The sequence below is a fragment of the Tinamus guttatus genome, unplaced genomic scaffold (genome assembly GCF_059628265.1).
Source record: "Tinamus guttatus ecotype Peru unplaced genomic scaffold, ASM5962826v1 Tinamus_guttatus_pri_ptg000254l, whole genome shotgun sequence".
Lineage (NCBI taxonomy): Eukaryota > Metazoa > Chordata > Aves > Tinamiformes > Tinamidae > Tinamus > Tinamus guttatus.
In genome coordinates, this window is record NW_028288788.1 from 931,339 (window position 1) to 951,407 (window position 20,069).

Below are 20,069 nucleotides of genomic sequence, written 5' to 3' on the forward strand. Positions count from 1 at the left end.
GCGGGGCCGCCTCATTGTATGGCCGCCTCATCGCATGGCTGCCTCATTGCGGGGCCTCCTCATCGCGAGGCCTCGTCATCGCGGGGCCGCCTCATTGTATGGCCGCCTCATCGCATGGCTGCCTCATCGCATGGACACTTCATTGCGGGGCCGCCTCATCGCGAGGCCTCGTCATCGCGGGGCCGCCTCATTGTATGGCCGCCTCATCGTATGGACACCTCATTGCGGGGCCTCCTCATCGCGCGCCTGCCTCACCGCGCGGCCAGCAGCTCCGACAAGCTCCACCAAAACTCGGAAAAGCCCTCGCCTCTGGTATCGATGGGATTCGCTCTACTGAAGCTCAACCCAGCTATAAAGGTTGATCCTGACAGAGGTAATCGGTCTGGTGGCAGCCTCCAAGCAAAGGCTGGAAGCCATGGCTGGTCTGAGTGTGCCCAGCAGGAGCTTAACCTGCAAATAAAGCCCTCAAAACGTGGCTACTTCTCATTTAATTTAAAAGTCCTGAGCTGTAGCCTCTAGCAGTACATACTGGTCGGTGTAGCCCTACCAACAGTTTGCCTTAGTACTGCATAAAATTAACTATTCGCTTAAAAGCACCATTTTGCTCATGCAGCAGTGGCTCTGCAAGAGCACTTGTGTGTAAACGGCATAATAAAAAAGTCACACCTGAGCATCTAAAGCTTCTTATGCAGCTGTTGAAAATGCAGCCTGGGTACCCAGGTAAGCGTTTCCAAGCGTTAAGATGTGTTAAGTGCCCTAGCACTAGTATGGAGAGCTAATGGACTCCCACAATTTTCCCCTTGAAAGAGAGAAAGAAGAAGCAAAGACAAACTGGAAGGTCACTCTACATATACAGAGATTAGACGGTGGTGTTAATTAAAATAAACAAACATTTCCTAGGAAAAACTCTGTTTTCTGATTATGTTTCATTTTTGTAAAAGAAAAATGGCCTTGGCTAGCGTTTTCACCCATGGTGTTTTCAGTTTTCGGTATAGGAGATGATAGACTTCACTGCAGTCCCCCGTGAAAAGCCTGGTGGGCGAGTGGCATTGGCACGGGACGTGGCTGTACAACACTGCAGCTCCAGGGCTGCGGTGGCAGCACTGGGGAGCCCACCTGAAGCTTCTCCTCACTGTGGCACAACCAGGGAAAGGAGGAAGTCCTTCTCTGCAGCCCTCGGATTCCCTCCTGCCCTTTAGGGCACTTTCCCCATGACTTAGAACTAAATGCCCCAGGAACTGGAGTCCTCCAGCAGTCTGCATCCAAACCCAAGACCACAAAAAAGTCATGTCGCACTCTCAAAACCCAGACAAAGGCGTTGCCAGAGCCTCTGTGAAGCAACTGAGCTTCAATGAAACACCGTTGAAAATAATCTAACCAGTTCTGCAAGGGAACTATGTCACGGTGAGTAAAGGCAAGACTGGAAGAAAACCCACACATTGCTGCAAGGCTGCACTTGCTCAGCATTGCCTACATGCTGGTCAGAGCAGCACCCTAATGCAGCAATGTGAAGGCACAGCTGGGAACGTGCCTAGGAAAACATGGAGAAATTGAGTAGGACGGGGTGAGATGGTCATGGGTGCCTCTTAAAAAGAGAAGGTCATTTTGTTATAATCTCCTGGAACAAAGCGGAGAGCATCTCAGAAGGCAGCAGGGGCATGAGAACAGTTATTGGATCCTGTGCTTCCAAAAAGAGCTATGCTTTGGTTCCTAAAGGCAGGTCTCCTTGCCACACACAATGGGCTAGGGAAAACACTGGGCCCGTTACATAAACGACACCAAGAGAACTGCCTCTTCCATGAAGTACAACAGCTCCTCCAAGGGGTCTGTCTGAAGCTACGTCCATGCACACAGTGTAAAATGGTTCCTCCTCTTCCTCCTTTTAATGGTGGGCAACGCCACCAGCAACTCTACCCACCAAGGGGCCTGAAAGGACCCAAGGGCTCAGGCGCAGCTGGGTGACACGAAGGATGTGCTACTGTGAACGAGAGAGTCTTACATGGTTCCATTGGTATAAACGCCTTCTCCTCCTTCCACATACTGGACCTGGGATGGATATACGTGCTGCACAGATTGCACCTGAAACAAGCAGCATAAATGCAAGTTATAGATGAGCCAGCAGCAGTGGGAGAAATTACATTTTACATCCTTAAATAGCTTTCAACCTTATGCTGATAGTTTGGCTTTTACGTTAGGAATCCCAGTGTATATATTTATTTTAGAAGGTTTTAAAATAAATAAATAAATAACTTCTCCATGAGCAGTGGAAACAGTGGAGCCGGGTTTCCTCCGCACGCGGCCCCAGGGCTGGTGCTCTGCTGACTAACCCGGGTGAGATCACACTGCAGCCTTTCCCTTGGCGGGGAGGTTGGCGGTGGCCACCTGCACCCCAGCCCTGGTTTCAGGGGTCTGGGAGCTACGTGGTTGTCCCCTGCCGAGTTTGCCTGCAGCTGAGCAACCAGCTAAAAAGCTGCTGGGGAAGAAGGTCGAGAGAGTCAGTCTTGCTGACCCTGTGAAGCAGCGCTATATATGCTGGGTTTCTTAGGAAACAAGGACGGAAAAGGCAGAGTTCAGCTAAATAAAAACACTCGCATGACTCTCAGTCATCTAACCTTTCGATGAAGCTACATGTGGTCAAAACACTGGCTGGTTAATTAAAAAACAAAACAAAACAGTTGGACTCTTAAAAAAAAATAAAACCTTTGCAGGAGAAGACTGCTTTTTAAATGGAAATTAGAAACAACCGGCATATCTTTTAACATATGCAAGGCAGCTGATAAAGAGTAGGTTCTTTCTAAACTTTCAATCTCCTGAGAGTTCCTTTCCTCATCAGTCTATCTAAGAGGAAAGATGGAGATGGAGAAAGCTGCTATCCCCATAATCGCCTGTTCTCTAATTGCGTTCAACTCTTTAATTAATGGCATGGTTTTTTCTAACTAGGTGTCCGACACAGTTTCAAACATTGCGTGGGGCGGGAGAGCTAGCGAGAGCGGGTGAGTCCTGTTTGCGCTGGGTCCCCGTGGTGTCTCACCCCGCTGACGTTACCTGTTGTGGAACCTGCTGAACTCTGGGGACAGAGATTTGCTGCATCTGTGCTCCCTTGGGAGCAGAGCCCGCTGCTTGGACCAAAACCCTCTGAAAGAAGAAGACACAGTGGCCTACAGTTACATTCACTTCGCCATTAGTCTGTAATGGACATAAATCAGTCATTTGCTTCCATGGGAAACTCGTCTCCAAACCTGAGGCAGCAGGACCCCTCATCCCTGTCACACTCTCACCTGTGAATCCCCCATCCTCCTTCCAAAGAGACACCTGGCACTAGCCTCAACTCAGCACCTTCCATGTGGGAAAAGCAAAGAGCTGAATCCACCTATGACTCATTTTTTCAATCACCTCTCAAGGGAATAATAGCAAATGCCCCACTAATAGAAGCAATTCGACAAAAGGTTTGGTCACAACTAAATGAAGAGGAATCATTTCTCGCATCTTTGCATTTTTTCTACTGTGGTTGCAAAGTTTCTGCTGCTCCACCGCATCTCACGCTGCCTCCTGCTACACTGGAAAAAAGAAATCATCACACTCGGCAAGGCGCCGCAGCCCTCCTGGTTTCTGCTGGCAACAAATCTAAGTTGGATCGGCATCTCCCTCCGAGAGCCAAGGAGAGCACAGGAACAGTTTGCGTAGTGCGGTGGTGGTTACCCCGAGACGCTGCCTCTACCCCTCCTCATCGTTTCCACCCCTCCCTGCTCTTGGTGTCACGCCTGGTGTTCAGCTGGAGGCCGGGCACGTCTCGGAGAGCACCGAACACCTTGCAATAAATCAAATGTGGGGACGTGATGGATGCAAAGGAATGATTCAGCGAGGCCTGGGGGAACGGAGCCTAGTGTACTGGCATGCACGTAAGAAAGGAAACATTCGAGCCAAATATCAGTATGGCATTTTAAAGCCATGAGGACCTTCTCCAAGGAGACAGTCATCCTTGGAGGTTTGAGACTTGAAAAAATACCCAGCAGACAGGGTCAACAGAACAACAGTTGTCTCCATGCAAAACGGTCCCCCATATATCCCAGAAGAAACCTTGACAAGTGCTGGCTACCTTACATATACAGACAATTTTGGAGTTCCCCCCCAACATCCTTCCAATATGCAACCTTCATGGAGTGAGCCAGGATACATCTGAGATCCTGCAGTTGAGTTAGCAATAAGGTGTATGCACAGACCAGTCATTCCTTTGCCCATTTTCTTGCCGACAAAGGCTATAAACCAGGGCATGACTGGAATGTTAAAAGCCATTTTCAAGCCAGGCCTTGGCAATGCCAACTGTATCAAAGCCTCAATGAGAACTGCCTTTTTCCTACTTTTTACTATTCTCTTCCATTTTTTTTTAACCAAACAACACATCTCTCCTCCTTCTTTGGCACGGCCACCCAGCTCAACTGCTTTTGTAATTTATCACCACCTGCCTGGTTGCTCCTACTAGTTTGCAATGAAGAAAATTAATCATCCCCAACCTGTAAGATGAGGCCATCCTGTTCACAGAGCTTTCTCTCACACTGAAAGGTGGACCAGCAATCAGCAAAATCAAAAGCTTCAGCCTCGCACCAGTCACGCTGCCAGTAGTTCATTCCTAGTATTTTCTTCCTGCTGATGGTGAGAGGACTCTCTAGCTCTTCCTCCTCTTCATCTCTCTTCCAAGACCGCCAAGGTCTCCCGCAATCCATGGAGTTCCCCTCGATATGCCATGCCATGACACAGCACCGGGAATAGCTGACCAGCTAGTTTCATAATCCAAAGCTGACGGGTTTTCTAAATTTCATTAACATGCCGTCATAGTCAAATTCAAGCTAATGCCTGATGATTCCAAAGATTTGACCAGTAGTTTCACATTATAACAGGGTGAATGGGAAATGTCACCCAAAGAAATCACCCCTGCAAGGGCTGAGAGATGGCAGCGAGCTGACCAAATGTGCACTGAATCACTCGATGTCAGTGTCCTGCTCCTACCAATTCACAACTTTTAATTGTTCCTTTTCATCAGCATCCAATGGCAGCTACTTCTGCTCAGCTGGGAGTCAGAGAGAAGGGTGTAGCTGTCACACACACCCATCCTCTTATCCCTCAGCTTCCTTAAAGGCTACAGAAAGCTCTTCTGATGGTTCCCTAAATGGCATTAAAAAAGGAACCAATTTGATTTAACACTTCCCTTTTTGCATTAGGTAGCTTTCATTCATGAGTTGAATCTTTTTTTTTCCCCCTCCTATCATGAGACCTTCCAAGTGCATTGTACTCATGTAAATGGTCCCCCTCCGCTTAATTTATAATGTCAGGATCCACCTACCAGAGGGAAAGAAGGCACTAGCATGTGGATCCTCCACCCACACCTGCACAAGCACCTTCACCCTCTCCTCTCTGGTGAGCTCGATGCTTTAGTTGCTAGAGATGCCTTCAAGGACGGTTTAATTCGCTGCTGCCTTTATTGACACATCAAATAATGACAACAGGATATTACAGCGGAGCAAACATCGCACTAGCCGAAGGGATTTCATTAGGTAGCTAAGTTCTAATCTAAATTCCATATTCTAATGTTTGCATGTTTGTAGTGCTAACACAGGCAGGTGTTCGTGGCCTTCATCAATGCAATCTCCAACAGTCTCCCACCACTCTCAACCCAAGCTACCCAACAACGCCCTCCGACAGATAAAAACCCTGGATTAAAACACGTCTACGGGTAAAACGGGGCTCTTCTCCGTGGAAATGGCATTCCCGGCTGTGATACGTTACCTGCTGAGACGCTGGCACGGGCTGCACCACCGGCGCCTGCGCTGAGGCCGAAGTGTGAAGGGCCACGGAAGCTGCAGCGTCTGCGGGACCCTCGGGGCTCTGCATGCTCCCTGCTGAAGAGAGCACAGCGCCGTGAGCCGGGAACGCCATCCCCGAGGAAGCACCGGGGAAGGGCCGGGAAGGAAGGTCGGCACCTGCCAACACCGCGGACCCGTTTTAGGCTTGGATCTAATTTTAACGTGGTAGTACATTAAGGGGAAAAAAAAAAAAAAGTTGCACAATTGTTCCACTGAAAGGAGAGGGAAGGAACAGAAAATGCACTTCTAAATATAACAACAACAACAAAAAGTAGCATTGGAAAATTATTGTGACATAGCAAGGAGCAACTATAGATCTGTAAGAATAAGGACATATTTTTAAAGCAGGTTTTTTCTTTCCCTCTGCCTGATCACGTTTGACTCCTGCAAAATTTGCACTGCAGTGACGCGGGTGCCTGGAGGGCAGCGAATACGTTGACTTTGATAGTGGCACTGACAATGGTGCGCTCAGAATCGCGACCGCAGGGAAACAGGAAACGCGAAACAGCAACTCCCGGAGGTGCGAACACCTCCCTCCTCGTGCGAACACCTCCCTCCTCGCATCCTCTCCCAAATCCCCAGGGCCTCCTGAGGAGCCTGGACAGACGGATTTTTTTTTTTTTTCTTTTTTATGTGCTATGCTTGGAGGTGGAAGCCTTTTTTCCTCAGTTTCTTGTGAAAGTTCCTTTTCAAACCTATTTTAAGGCCGTTCCTGCTGCCGTTTCCAAAGTGCAGACGCAGTCTTCCCCGCAGCGCCGTTTCTGCTCTCGCAGCCTCGCGGCGCAGAGCAGCTGCCTCCGAACGCGCCGAGTGCGAAATCTTTTCCATTTTATTTCCCTTCTCCTGCTGCTACTTAAACTTTTCCCTTTAACTTTGTGCAAAGTTAAGAGGCCAAAAATGAAAAGAAAAACCAAGGGGTGCTTTGGCCACCTCTCAGACCTTGCTCCTTCGGCAGCTCTCTGCAGCAAGGAGAGAAATGGGAGGTGAAGCTACAAAAATGTGTATTTTCTTTCCACAACTGACCAAAACTTCTTCACAAAAGGGGTTTGTAGACATTTTCTGTTGGTGCTGACCCCATCCAGCCATGCTGAACATGGAGAAGTTGCGTCTGCTCACCCAAACTCCACCGCCCACAAGGTATTTTCTCTTCCCTACCTCCTTCTGGTGTCCCAAAAAGGAGCAGATACCGAGCACTGCTCCGAAAACAGCTGCCATATCAATTACCAAGCTGTAAACATGATAAAGAACCTTAGCTGCTTTTTAGCCCTGCTCAGACCCGTTCCTAGCCCTCAAGCCATCCGTGTGGGGCATCCTTAGCAGCCGCAACTGTTTTGTGCCCCTCTGCTATATAGAGTCATCACTTGCTTCTCCCCATAAATATTTTTGGAATGGCATCGCAGCTCCTGTGTGTAAAGAGATCAGCGGCAACAGGTAATCTAAAAAACATGTAATTCTCCCTGTAAATTTAGGAAAAATCATTTCACCTGCTCCAGCCCTGGTCGAGTAGCGTCGTTTGCAGGTAAACAGCTGGCCAGCACCGTGCGTCTGGCAAAGGAGGCAACTTTATATAGCTTGTACAAACACCCTCAGGCAGAACAGAGGGGTGACTTTTAGGAGAGAGATTCTCATAACTTTTCCAAGAGTGTTTTACCATCTATTTTTCGCGCTCAGGACTCCATTTTGCAGCTTTCGACGTTTTTGCAAGAGGCAAAAAATGAGCATGGTTAAGTTGTAAAAGGAAACTGGGTAAGTTGCCAAATACATTTTAATGATCTTATTTGAGAGCGTTAGTATGCACATGCACAAGAAAAACAAGCTGTGACAATGGGTTTAATATTATGGATGATTTAGGTGAGACTAGAGCTTAATTTAGAATATTTTAAATTTGTCCAAAGTCACTTTGAACCTTGGGAACCCAAAGCTGTTTAAGCAACACCTTTGGGATGCTGAGAAGGGAGAAACGAGCAAAACAAGAGGCCACAACAGTTTTAGGATGAAATGCTACTCATGAATTTCTGTTGAAAAGTCATGTTTGAAACTCCATGTAAGCAGCTGAGACCTGGCAGGCTCAGACCTTGACATTTCAGCTCTGCAGAAAGGTCTATTTCGAGTTGTTTTAATGAGCAGAGGACTCGCAGAAGCGATGCTGTCTCAAAGTCGTCACCCGCTCAACTTTGCTGATCAATTTTTTGTCTTCTGCTTCCCCTCAATGATCAAGAGACCTAAAAAAGGGCAGGCAGGGTGGAAGACGAGTTGTCTGTGCCCAAAGTTAATCATTGATGTTATTTCCAATTTTGCTACAAAACAGGCTCCATTACCCATGTGAAGACACAAAGCACCCAGTGAAATCTGCGGTCGGTTCTTGCAGGCCAGCTAGACAGGCAGACAAGTGCTGGACCCCAAAGCCCATTTGCAAGAATCATTATTATTTTATTAGTGGAATATCCTGGATCAGAGAGAGCTCATTTCCCACCAAAGCCATCCTGCGCTTCCTGCCGCTCGCGGAGGCAGAGCGGGCGCCATCTGCCCACGCTAATTCGCGCGGCTGCAGCGCCCGCCGCCCGCGGCGAAGCCATCGCAGGGCGCCCCGTCTACCACGCGGAACGGGCTCGGCACCGGCTTCCCAAGAGGCGAGGAAGCCTTCCCGGCCCTTCCCGGGGGGCTGCAAGGACAGGAGAGGCCCCTGCAGCCGCCGCGCGGCCGGCGGCACTCGGAGCGCTGGCGCTGGGGCCGCCTCGCTGCAGCCAATGCCCATGAAAGGACTCGCTGCTGCCCGCGGAGCTCATTTTTCACGTCCCGCAGGAGGGGAAGCTTCGCAGCGTTCCCAATCCTCCGGTCCCAGCGGCTCGAACGCAAGCCCTGCTCTTCCTTAGAGACAGAAGATTCCTGCTCTCCTGTTAGGTCAGGCCTAAGGGAGAGGGATTCCCCCCAGGAACAGCAGCTCTGTGCTCAGGGCGCGAGTGGGAGCTCTCCCTTAGCCAAAGGGACCCACAGGAGCTATTAAAAGGTGTCTCAGGGCTCTGACAGCCAATGAAACAGGCTGACGGCTGCGCTGGTGCCGGGGGAGTGGGCACAACCGAAATCAGTAGTAAACACAGGCAGGATGAGTCAGACCGGAACAGAAGCCAGAGGTGACTTACGCAGCTTCGAGGCTCCTTACGGGGTTTAGGCGAGCCAAAAAAAGAGGCAAGTTGGTTATTTCCGCAGGCGGGAATCCTGACCGCGCGCAGGGCACAAACCGCAGCGGGTTCAGCCCGGGGCGTTTGCAGGTAGGGGCAGGTTGAAGCGCCCCGGTCGCCGCGGGCTCCGCGAGGCCGGCGGCGCCACGTGGAGCGGCGGGGCCCAGGGCGCCTTCGCGGCGGCCCCGGCCCCGCGTTGCATCATCGCTGGAGGCAGCGGCAGATAAGGAGGCTGCCGCGGGCTGGAAACCTTCTGTTTACCCACGGCTCGCGCCCGTATCCAGGCAAACAGCAGCGCCGGGAAAGGAAATGCAGAAAAAGCTAATAACTTCTGGGTGCTATTTCTGGTTCGGCCACCAGCTCGCTCTGTGACCTTGGACACGATGCTTCCCTGCCCTCTGCTTCAGTTTTCCCACTCCTAAAAAAGCGCAGCGCTGCCCTGCGCGGGATGGTTGGAGCGCTGCTCTCGGAGGCTGCCGGCAGCATCGGACACGGGCGAGGAGCCGTTTTCCCAACCTTGACTTTTGGTAACAACTCCCCGTTGTTGCTGTTTTATTCGTGCGCTGCGTCGCCTTCGTGTAAACAGCCCTGCCCGCGTTCATCTGCCCGGCCTAAAGCAGCTCCAAAAGGCTGCGAAAACAGAGATACCGGGAGCGCTGCAAAATATTTTGCATGTTCATTTTTGCAGCGAGAGGCGGTGGGGGAGGAATTAAACTCAGGGCACCAAAGTCAGAATCACAGGTCTCTCCCAAGCACCATTTTCAAGAGAAGGGAGGGAAAGGCGCCTTGGTGAGCTGTTCCCGAGCTCCTGGAAATAAAAAGGTGGCAGCACTGGGGTTGAAACAGCCTCCCGCAGCAGCGTTTGGGGCACCCCATAGTTAAATCAAAATATATTGTTAAAAAGGTAACACGGGTCCAGGCACCGAATGGCAGGAAACCTTGAGAGGCGGATGTGGTTGTCCGTGGCATTTCACTTCCCCCGAATTAATGCAGTCGGTAACCTTTACATATCTTTAATATTCCTGGAGCTAATGAGCTGCTCAGCGGTGCACGGGCTGCGCTCACGGGGCTCCCTCTGCTCAGGGCATTTCAGCCCAACCAGGGGGTACAATAACCACCGAATCACGTCGTTGAATTTCCATGCGTAGGGTTATGCTCCAGCTCTGAATTCTTAATTTGAAATTTCATAACACGCTCCGTTTTATCGAAAATCTCAACCTCACAAGCAAGTGGTAATGGGAGGGTTTTTATTTAAGTAGAAAAAAAAACCCCAACTAATTCTCATCCATAACATGGACTGCTAAGATCAAAATTCAAAGCCAAGCCTCCCCTCCTCTTTTTTGCCTACTTTTGTGCATTTTTGCATGCTTTAAAAGGCAGGTTTGCATTTTTTTTAAGTTACTTGGTTTTTGGAACTTTTATTCAGGTTGGCGCGTAGATAAATAGGAAAAACAGAATAGCAACAATCAAACCCTGAAAAAATAAAAGTGCTATTTAAGCCCCAAAACAAGCCCCAAAAGGTAGTTTATTCCCCAGGCATATCTCAAGCCTATACAAGAAAGGAACTAAAACTTCTGCGTTCAATAGATTTGCTACCGAGAATCCTCAGCAGTGTCCAAAGTAATGGGAAATAAGAAAAGGAAAGCAGGGAACAGCCCATTTTGATCCCTTTCCTGACCCAGGCACACCATCCATCAGCTTTATCCACCTAACTCCACTGCTTTTATTTTACTGGAGAAAACCTTAAATATTTTCCATTCCATTCAACATTACCAGCTCAGCCTCTAATAATTTGCCCTGAAAAGACATTGGTTGGGCTTTAACTGGAGCAAGCAAGTTCTTCTGTTTGTAAAAATTTCATTTTATATGGATGAAAACTTCATTTGGTACGAATGAATCAATCAGGTCAATCAAACCACCTTAGAGGAGAACGGAGACAAGCCTCACCTGCATGAAAACCCACTTGCTTCCTGCCTCTGCGTTCATTTTTTTCCCCCCTATCTCCAGGGCATCATATATCCCAGAAACATCAGGATTTTCCCTGAAATTCCAATATTTTTTTCTCCCTATAGCCCATAAATCAGACACCGAAGGAGTGTATCAGGAGGCACATCCAGGCTCCCGGCAAGCGGCTCTGTTCCAAGGATGCTCCTGTGTCTACGCCCAGGAACTTGGGACAAACATGGATCCACCACGCACGAAGCCAAAGACACCCATTGCCAAGCAGAACCTGTGCAAGCCGCCAGTGTCAACCGCGGGCCAGCGAGACACCCGGGTGCCACTGCAGGAGGGCACCCAGCACCGCCGCTCGCGAGCTGTTCTCATCCCCAGGGCATCCTCCCAAAGCAGCACCCGGATCCAGCGGAGCTCAGGGACAAGGGTTTGGGGCCACCTGGGTCCCTTGGAGCCATCCGAACACGCTCTCATGGCCACCACGGTTAGAACGTGCTGTTCTGGGTGAGTCGGTACTGCTCATGCTGGGAGCATCCTGAGCCGCCTGTTCGCAGCCTTTCCGCAGCCTTTTTCCTTCAGCCCTTCCACAGGCGGAGGGGACGGAAGGGGAAAAGCAAACACGGCAAGGAACTCGGCAATAAACCGATTCTGGAGAGGCTGCTTATTCAATTGCTTCAGAACGATATAAACAGAGGAGGCACCAGAGCCTTCCACTGATTAGGTTAAATTAATTTAAAACTGAGGCAAACGCTGCTTGTCACAGAGCTCCAGTTACCTGGAAACACAGATAAACCCAAAACACGGGTTTCAAGGACAGCAAGCAGCGTGGCTCTATTTTTTTTTTTAAACAGAAACATGGTCCTCATGGAAAAATACAAGTTTGGAAGTGGCTTTTATTAGCAATAGTTAATAATATACTGGAGTACAAATAGATACTTAGCCTTTAATTGGATTTCATGGAACTGAGTAATGTAATATATATATACGCACACACAAACACACACATATACAACAGTTGTGCAAAAGCAGTTCACTAATCTTTGCGTTTCTTCAAAATTAATTTCTGTGGAGGCAGCCGAGGGTTGGGAATGCACTGGCTGCCTGTTTAAATGGAGTTTCCTTAAGAGGCCGCAGAGCAGAAGTTGTGATGGGTGACGGTGCCGGCAGCGGACAGGACCCCCGCGTGTGGCTCCTGGACCTGAATACAGGCAAACAACCCCGCAAACGTCCCTGCCCTGCGGAGAGCTGTCCTGGTCTCTAAGTAATAGGACCTCGCTCCGAGAGGCACAACATCCCGGGCAGCTCCCGCACACGGGGAGTTGAGCAGGAGTCCTGCCCTGGCACCCAAATCCTCCTCAGGCAGCCGAAGGAGGAGGAATTACACGAGGACCGACCTCCTTTTAGGATGAGGAATCGTCAAGCGACACCGGCTACCTCACGTGCAGGAACAGTCTGTCCTGCTGCGGAAGAGCACGGACTGTCTCACTTATTTCACCTTCCCTGTAGCAGGATGGCTTAATCCAGGCCCACATGTTCACCAAAGGTGAAGGCCACGTGGTCATTTGGGAAAAAGAGGGAACGACTGAGGCAGCACGTTGAGGCTGTGGGGAAGGGACCCGCCGCCGGGTGCACCCGCATTTACTGTTTCTGCAAGCAAGGCAGGAGGGATGGCTTACCCAGACCTGGGCAAAAAAACGAGGAATGACCCAGCTTTATTCTTTAAAATTTTGAGGTGCAACTATCACAACTACTAGCAAATAAATAAAACTGCTCCTGAGCCAGAACTAACTCCACTGTAGCTTTTACTCAGCCAATGCACTGCCAGGGGCAGGATTCGGGGGCCTGTGTGGACACCAGCTACCTTGCACCACTCCATTTCCCATCCCCGAGCTGCTGGGAGAGGGGTTCGGGCGACAGCCGGCACCTTCCTCCTGCTTGTGCGCGCTCCCACGGGGCAGCGCGGGCCCGGCGGGCAGGACCCACCGCGCGGGGAGGAGGCTGGGGGGGAGTTATCTTTGGAATATCTTTTATCTTTAGTGGTAGCTGGGGGTATTTTTAGGCGGGGGGAGGGCGCGTGCAGATGTGCGACGCGGGAGGCGCCGCCCGCGCGGGCCCGCGGTGTTTGTCAAGTCGCAGCCGTTGCCAGGGGCGACACAGCCCGGCGCGGTCGCCAGGGCGCGTTGCCGGGCGACGGCGGGAACAACTTCCCCAACCAAACAATGGGCCGAGCGCCGCCCCTCCCCCGCGCCGCTGAGGGGACGGCGGCAGCCCCGGGGCTTTCGAGTTGTGATTCCATAGAACACACAGGCTAACGGGGCGGACGCCGCGGCAGATGCCCGACAGAAGGGCTTTTAAAAGACAAAAAAAGTATTAATTTGAGGAAAAATAAAAAGGCAGACTCCTCTTGTGGAGACGGTGGTACCCAGCGGTTGTGCGCGCCGCTGTGGCCGAAGCTCCCCACAAAGGAGCTCCCGAGCAAGGGGGTTCCCAAGCCCTCGCCCCCCTTTCGTGGATTCCGGCAAGGGGTTGTTTTTTCCGTGCTGTCCACAAAAGTTCTGGGCTGCGATTGGGAAATGAAGCCTCCGGGGGGGTGCACGGGTCCTCCGCTTTCCTCACAGGGAGAAAAAGCCCAGAAAGGTGTTTTTCTCTGATTCTGCAAACATGTGCAACTAATTTAATGTTAAAAAAGAGAAGAATTTAAAATTTGAGGCTAATATTTACATTGTGAGAGCTTTCAGAGTCTGGGCACTCTCCATAGGCTGCAGTTTTTCCCGTCTGTTCGCTGGGCGGTTGGGAAGGGCTCCCTGGCCGGGCCCGGCCGCGGGATGGAGAACAACGGTTCTGCTTTGCTTGCTAATCGCGGCTCAGCCCATGGGCTGCTGCCGCCCGCTCTCAAATCCACCCACCGGGGCAGGACTGCTCCCTTCGACTTCTAAATCCAAGCTCTGGTTTATCACCCAAAAGGGCCCGTTTCCAAGCCCGGGCAGTTTAAGTGTTTCTTGAGCACGCTGCACGCGTGCAGTCCTGCAGCACGGCCTTCACTTCTCGGTGGAAATGTTGTAAGATGCACTGCATCCATCAGATTAATTTAAAAAAAAGAAAAAAAAAAAAACCACACACACCCATAGCTCCGGGCACCTTAAATAAGGCCTTTAAAATGGTGATTTTAAAAAAATACATATATTTAATTAAGCATTTGGGGGTTCAAACAATTTCTGCACCAAGACACTCCTTGGGCACCATTTGCACTCGTTTCTCCAGGGGAAAAAAAAACACCTAATTGCAGAACAAGTTCCTTAAGTTAATATGATCCTTGCCTATCCTGTATTGCTTTGTGACATGCTTTACTCCTGAAATAGCTCCGAGCTGAAGCAAACGCGGGGCCGGGCAGAGATTGCTGTCCAGACCCGGCCTCTGGGTCGCTGTTCTCCATCTTCCACTGTGGAGATGGGCAAACTGAACCCGAGACTTCTCCCATTCTTCCTTTTCTCATTCCTCTGCTCCTTTTGGTTAAGTGCCCTCATTCCTGCCTTTAATATGCTAAAAAGTTACCGCTGGGTCTAGGCAAATACATTAAAACGGAGAACTGACACCTCTTTGCTTGCAAGTGTGAGTACTAGTAGGGGGGTTGAGTTCCAGTTTCTGGAGTCCTGTTACTACTCCAGCTATGTCCTAAAGAAAAAAAAAAAGTTTCAAGCTTTCTAACTTCTTCAATAAGAGTGAAAATAAAGCCACCAGTTTCAGAAAGACAATATTTAAACAAACAGCTTTCCTTTTGTCTTCTAGGTGATAAAAAAGGGGAAAAAAAAGTATTTTCTACTTTAATTTTCCAGAAAACAAAATGTACATCCACTTTTGTAAGAATAAGGGTGATCTTAGAAGAGTTAAGTACAACTGCAGGAGCTATTTGCAGTTTAGGCATCACTTGCTGCCTGTGCTCAGCAGTATATTGAAGGGGGGGAAAAAATGCTAATGATCTCCAGACTGCTAAAGATTCAGTCCTAAAATTTAAGGAAAAACTAGCTTTGAGAGTTTTTCTTTTCTTTTTTTCCCCCCTTTCTTCTCTAGGAATGGTACAAAACTTCTAACACCTCCCTTTGGCTACAGCTTTCCAAGCTACGCTTAAAAAAAGCCTACCAGAACTGAAAAGGAAAAACAGATGGGGGTGGAAGAGGGGATAGCGATGAGCCGCCAGAGCTAAAATATCCATTAGTGGCAAATTCCACCCTCTCCTCCCTCCTCCCAAAGCCAACCCCGAACTGCGCGGGTCGGATTCCACCCGCAGAGCGAAAACCCTCCAGCCACCTTGGCGCGGGCGCCCGCTTCGCTCCCCTGCTTGTCTCGGGGCTGCTAGGCAACGCGGCCGCTCGCGTGCAGTCCGTATTGGCTATTATTCCATTCCTCCCCTCTTCCCGTGCTCCGGAAAGGACGGGCTCCGCTCACGGCAGAGGGATCTCTCCGAAAAGCTGCCGCTTTGGGCGCTGAACGCGGCTAAAGCTCTGCGGGGCGGGAGGCGCTGCGGGCGCGCGGCCCCGCGGGATGCTGCTCCGTGCGGATGCTTTGGGATGCGGCGGGAAGTCCTGCCTGAAGTTTTAGGGGCAGCTCTGCCAGTGATTTCAGTAGATACTGTGCTTGAAGCGGAAAAAAATAAATAAAGTCATAGAATTGGGATCAGAGGAAACCAGACACTGCTGGCGTTTAGATATGAGAGGAATGCTTTGGGGCCGCAAAGAAATTCAGCAATAAATGGATACCATTTCACCATATGGCTTCATAGGATGCATAGGCTGTTGATAAAAGCACAAATAAGGTACCTGCCCCTAGATGACATGGGATATAGTGATAACATGGGAACTGGGCTCCGAATCACTTGGCAATTTAGATATAAAGGATTCATATCCAAAAAGCACTAACTATGACCGAACCATATTATTACCAGAAAATATTCTTGCAATAAGCAAGCTATCAAAACCCAAACAATAGCAGGATTAAAAATCTTGTCTTCGGCGTTATATTTCCCTTCATCCCTCTCTAGCAGTTACACTTGAGAGATCCTGCTCCTACCGATGCTGTGACTAGTCCAGCAGCGCTTTGCCTTCCCGAAAGTGAGAGAAACATGAGGATCCGAAAAGCTGCCATTTGAACGGGGACTTGTCACACGGAAGGCTGACAAGCATCGGACACTTCCACAGACTACACCCTTCCAAGGGAGTGTCCTTTGGCTATACGTGCTACGGCTGACGTGTCCCCTCCACTTGAGAGTTGCTCTCAAGCAACACGTGAAGCAACTACAGGAACGACCTTCCATACTGCAGGAAGAAGGTGCTGCCACCAACAAATTCTCACGAAGGAGAAAGTTGCCAAGAGGTTTTTCACGTGCAAAAAGACTGCAAAACAACTAGAAGGAACAGCCCGGGCACCGCTGTCCTGCGAGGAAAGGTTGTCTATAGGCCAGAGCCCATCACTCTGCAGGCCGGGTGACATTTGTGAGTAATTATAAAACCTTAAGGTCCATTATAATGTTAATTCGCTGGCTGGTCGTTGTGGAGAAGCTGCGCTGGGAGCTGGCAGGCATGCCAGGAATGCTCCGCGCGCAGCCGAGCGCCGGGCCGTGCTGGAGCAGGGGCTGCATCCCTGCACCTCGCGGAGCCCGCGGTACGGAGCAGACCCCACCGCGAGGCACCGGGCTCCCCTGCGCATCCTCGCTCTCCTCCCCATGCAGCATCACAGCGCAGATGAGAGGGTAGCAAACATCACAGCTCCGTATTAAATCAGTATTCACTAATTGAAAGTGGCCCATTGATTCATGGCACGATCCACATGCAAGTTCTGTGGCTAAATGCAGCCTTTACTAGAGGCCTGACAGAAAAAAAAATGTTTGTTTTTCAATTTCTGAGGCATTTCTTGGGTTGCGAGCTGTTCTTGTAAGTAACAATAGTGGGCTGCAGCTGAGGACAATAAAGCCTTCTAAAATTAAAGCAAATCTATTAATACACAGTGACCACTGGCTGTTACTCTGGCCGTTTCACAATAAAGAATAGAAGCAACAACTGCATTTTAAAAAACTTTTCACATTTGAAATCAGAATCACTTAATTTCTTCAACATAGCTATTAAGAGGTCTGCCAAACTTGATATAAATTTCCCTCCATAAAGTAATTTGATTAAAGAAAAACGAAATCTGAGTCCCTAAAGTCCCCTAAACCTCATGGAACAGCTTTTCAATTTGCAGCTGGACAGAGGGAAGAAGTGTCTGTTCATGGGCAGTCAAACACAAGTACCTAGTTGTTCTGCAAAATATTTTTTAACCTATCAAGAGTGTCTAAATTATGCAAGGGAGGGAAAAACACATGCGTCCCCTCTGGAAAGAAAAGCCATCAGCTGCTGGAAATAACTGCCCTTGTGGGGATAAATAATCAGCAAAGCAAATACCAGGGGGGAAGTGGAGCAAACGTGAGCAAAGACAGGAGTTGGAGGGATATTCTTTGGGTCAAAAGTAGGATGAAAAGTGGAAAGTCATATGCTAAGTGCTACGACCTGGTCCTGAGTGATGGCAGGGGACAGCGGATACCTTGGCAAATACCTGCACCTGCTCGAGGCCCTGCCAAGGACAGTCATGGGGAACTTTAATTTCCCCATGAAATAGCCACGGAGGGGGAAGCAACAGGCTGCTTTTTTCAGACTCCCAGAAGGAAGGTGGAACTGTCCTGGCTGTCGTATGTTTGGAAATTCACACAAAGAGCCTCATTAACCGCTCGAGGACTCACAAAACTTGTTCCTGGTGTAAGCAAAGCCAACCTGCCACGCTGCAACGCTGACTGGGAAGGCTGCGGTCAAAGCTCTGCTCTTTGCCACGGCTAAGGAGACACGAGGAGGTTGCCCGGGCTGTAGCCGCTGGAGACCACTGTCTTGGCACAGGTCAAGCACTGCAGGCTCCAGCATCTTCCAGAATTGCCATTCTGTTCCTTTTGCGGGAGGCAGAAAGTCAAGAAATATCTAATTGCCCTGAACTTGCAGCAGGAACTTTTCCCCTTATTCTGCTGCACAGAACAGTGACGAGGTGCTGTACACGATGCAAAGCTTGGCGGGGATTTTGCAACAGGAGACATGAGAATTGGTTTGAGGTGATTTAATCAGGCTGCCAGGGTCATGTCCGAGTTGCACAGTTGAATATATGTATGTGTGTATATAGAGATATATGTTATATATATATATATACATATCTCTGATAAATCAGGCAGTATTCATATCTTACAGTGGTTTTGGGGATTACCGTGTGGGTTTTTTTATATATTGTTGCGATATTGATCCATTATTACCCTCACTTGGTTTTCCCTTTCCTTCAATGAATTGCATGAATTAGCTTTTAAATAGAAAGCCAAAAGATATAGGTATACACTAATCTCATCATCCCGTAGAGCAAAGCTTTGCATTTGCAGTGATTATTCCCCAAAAGAAAAGAAAAAGACACTTAGGAAAGGGAGAGGAGAGAGGACACACTGTGTAGCATTAGCTGGGGATATTTGGGCATGAGCTGGTTTTTCATTCATATTGGACTGGGGTTTCTGCATTATCCACACTTGACCCTCTCCTACTCCCTGATTCACGAGTGTCTCTCGGGCTGTGATCTGACTGTATTTACAAGACCATCGTGCTCCAAGCAACTGGCAGCATGTTAAAAAGCCATCCAATAGCTCTAGGCAGCCTCAGTTCATCAGGTAGCTGAAGTCAACAGCACTGTCAATTGAAAAATGATTTGTTTCCTTGTGGAAACCAAAAATTAACCTCTTTTTTCTGGCTCCTTTAGGGATTGAGAATAGATTTGGGTGGGGAAGGAAGACACTTTCTTTATGGCGGCCAGATGGAACTCCAAACCTGGAGAGTTTAGGCAGTGAGCTAAGGGGGAAGATGTCAAAACATGCTCCCCATTAACGTAATGGCTGAAAACACCACCGAGCTAAAATACTATATACAAACAATTACTGTTCTCCTAGCGAGCTCATGCCAATATGCATGACTTTATAACCATAGTTAGTTTAAACTAACAGCAACAGAGTTTTAAGTCAGCAATATGGTATTTTATTCTTAAATATTTGCTCAGAATGCTACTTGATATCAGATCTCAGTCAAAATAACTCAGCGAGCAGTATGCTAAGTGATCCCATCTGCCTCAAAGGCAAAATAAACTGGATTTTGTTCATCCTCAATTTCCAGTTCAGTCTTCCAAGCCAGAAGGGTCGGTCTCTGTTCCTGTTTGCCCTGACGTAAGCCTGGAATGAGTGGATTTGCTTCAGTGGTATAAGTTAGAAGCGTACATATAATCAAGGCATAGATCATGTTAAACAAAAATTTTTAAAAACAGAGTACCATGCATTCCTTGTCTTTAGTGGACAAGAGTTGCTTGATGCAAATAGGAGACAGAACTTTTTTTTTTCTGCATTTTTCCTTACATTGTTCAGGCAAAAAGAGTGCTCCAATAGAAATAATTATTCACTTTGTTCAGCTAAGCGCTCACATAAGATTTTCTTTTCCTTCCAGTCTATGCCAAGAAGTCTGCTGACTGAACCTCCAACGTTGACATAAAGCTCAGAGGGATCCGTCACTGCTACAATCCAAGAGAGGGACTCGAAGGACTAACCCAGCCCACTGCGCTCAGCTGAGGAGGATTTCTAAGGGTGGTGGGAAAACTTAATATAAAAATCCTTTATGACAGTATTATTACTTTATTACACTCTTGCACCCTGTTACTGTGTGCCTGCTTTACTTGGCCTGGGATTTTCCACCCATCAGCACACACTGATGACTTGGAGGAAGTCATGCTTCCAGGCAAAGACTGGAAAAGCTCTTCTCGAATCTTACTTTTTCTGATGCAAGTTGCTAACTTTCATAAATCTAACGGAGGGGGAAAAAAAAAGGTATAAAAATTATTTTATAAAGGCCAAAAGCTATTAGGTCTTATCATTTTCCAAGTGAGTATTAGCCTAGGATGGGCATAAGTCAGAAGTCTAAAGTAAAAGTGCACCCATCTAGAGCCTATTTTTTATCCCCTCTTCAACAGAAATACTGCATCATGTTCTGGA

The 20,069-nt window shown here is 48.8% G+C and overlaps 1 protein-coding gene across 2 annotated transcripts in view; it reads right to left on the reverse strand.

Moving 5' to 3' along the window:
- Positions 1-20,069, reverse strand: part of RFX2 (regulatory factor X2) — a 52,842-nt gene that overhangs the window by 23,151 nt on the left and 9,622 nt on the right. For both annotated transcript variants that reach the window (XM_088526775.1, XM_088526774.1), the window contains exons 2-4: positions 5,782-5,894; positions 3,046-3,135; positions 2,000-2,079 (exon numbers count right to left, since the gene is read on the reverse strand). In XM_088526775.1, the coding sequence (XP_088382901.1) occupies positions 2,000-2,079; positions 3,046-3,135; positions 5,782-5,886 (275 nt within the window). In that variant the 5' untranslated portion in view covers positions 5,887-5,894. The remainder of the gene's footprint in view (positions 1-1,999; positions 2,080-3,045; positions 3,136-5,781; positions 5,895-20,069) is intronic.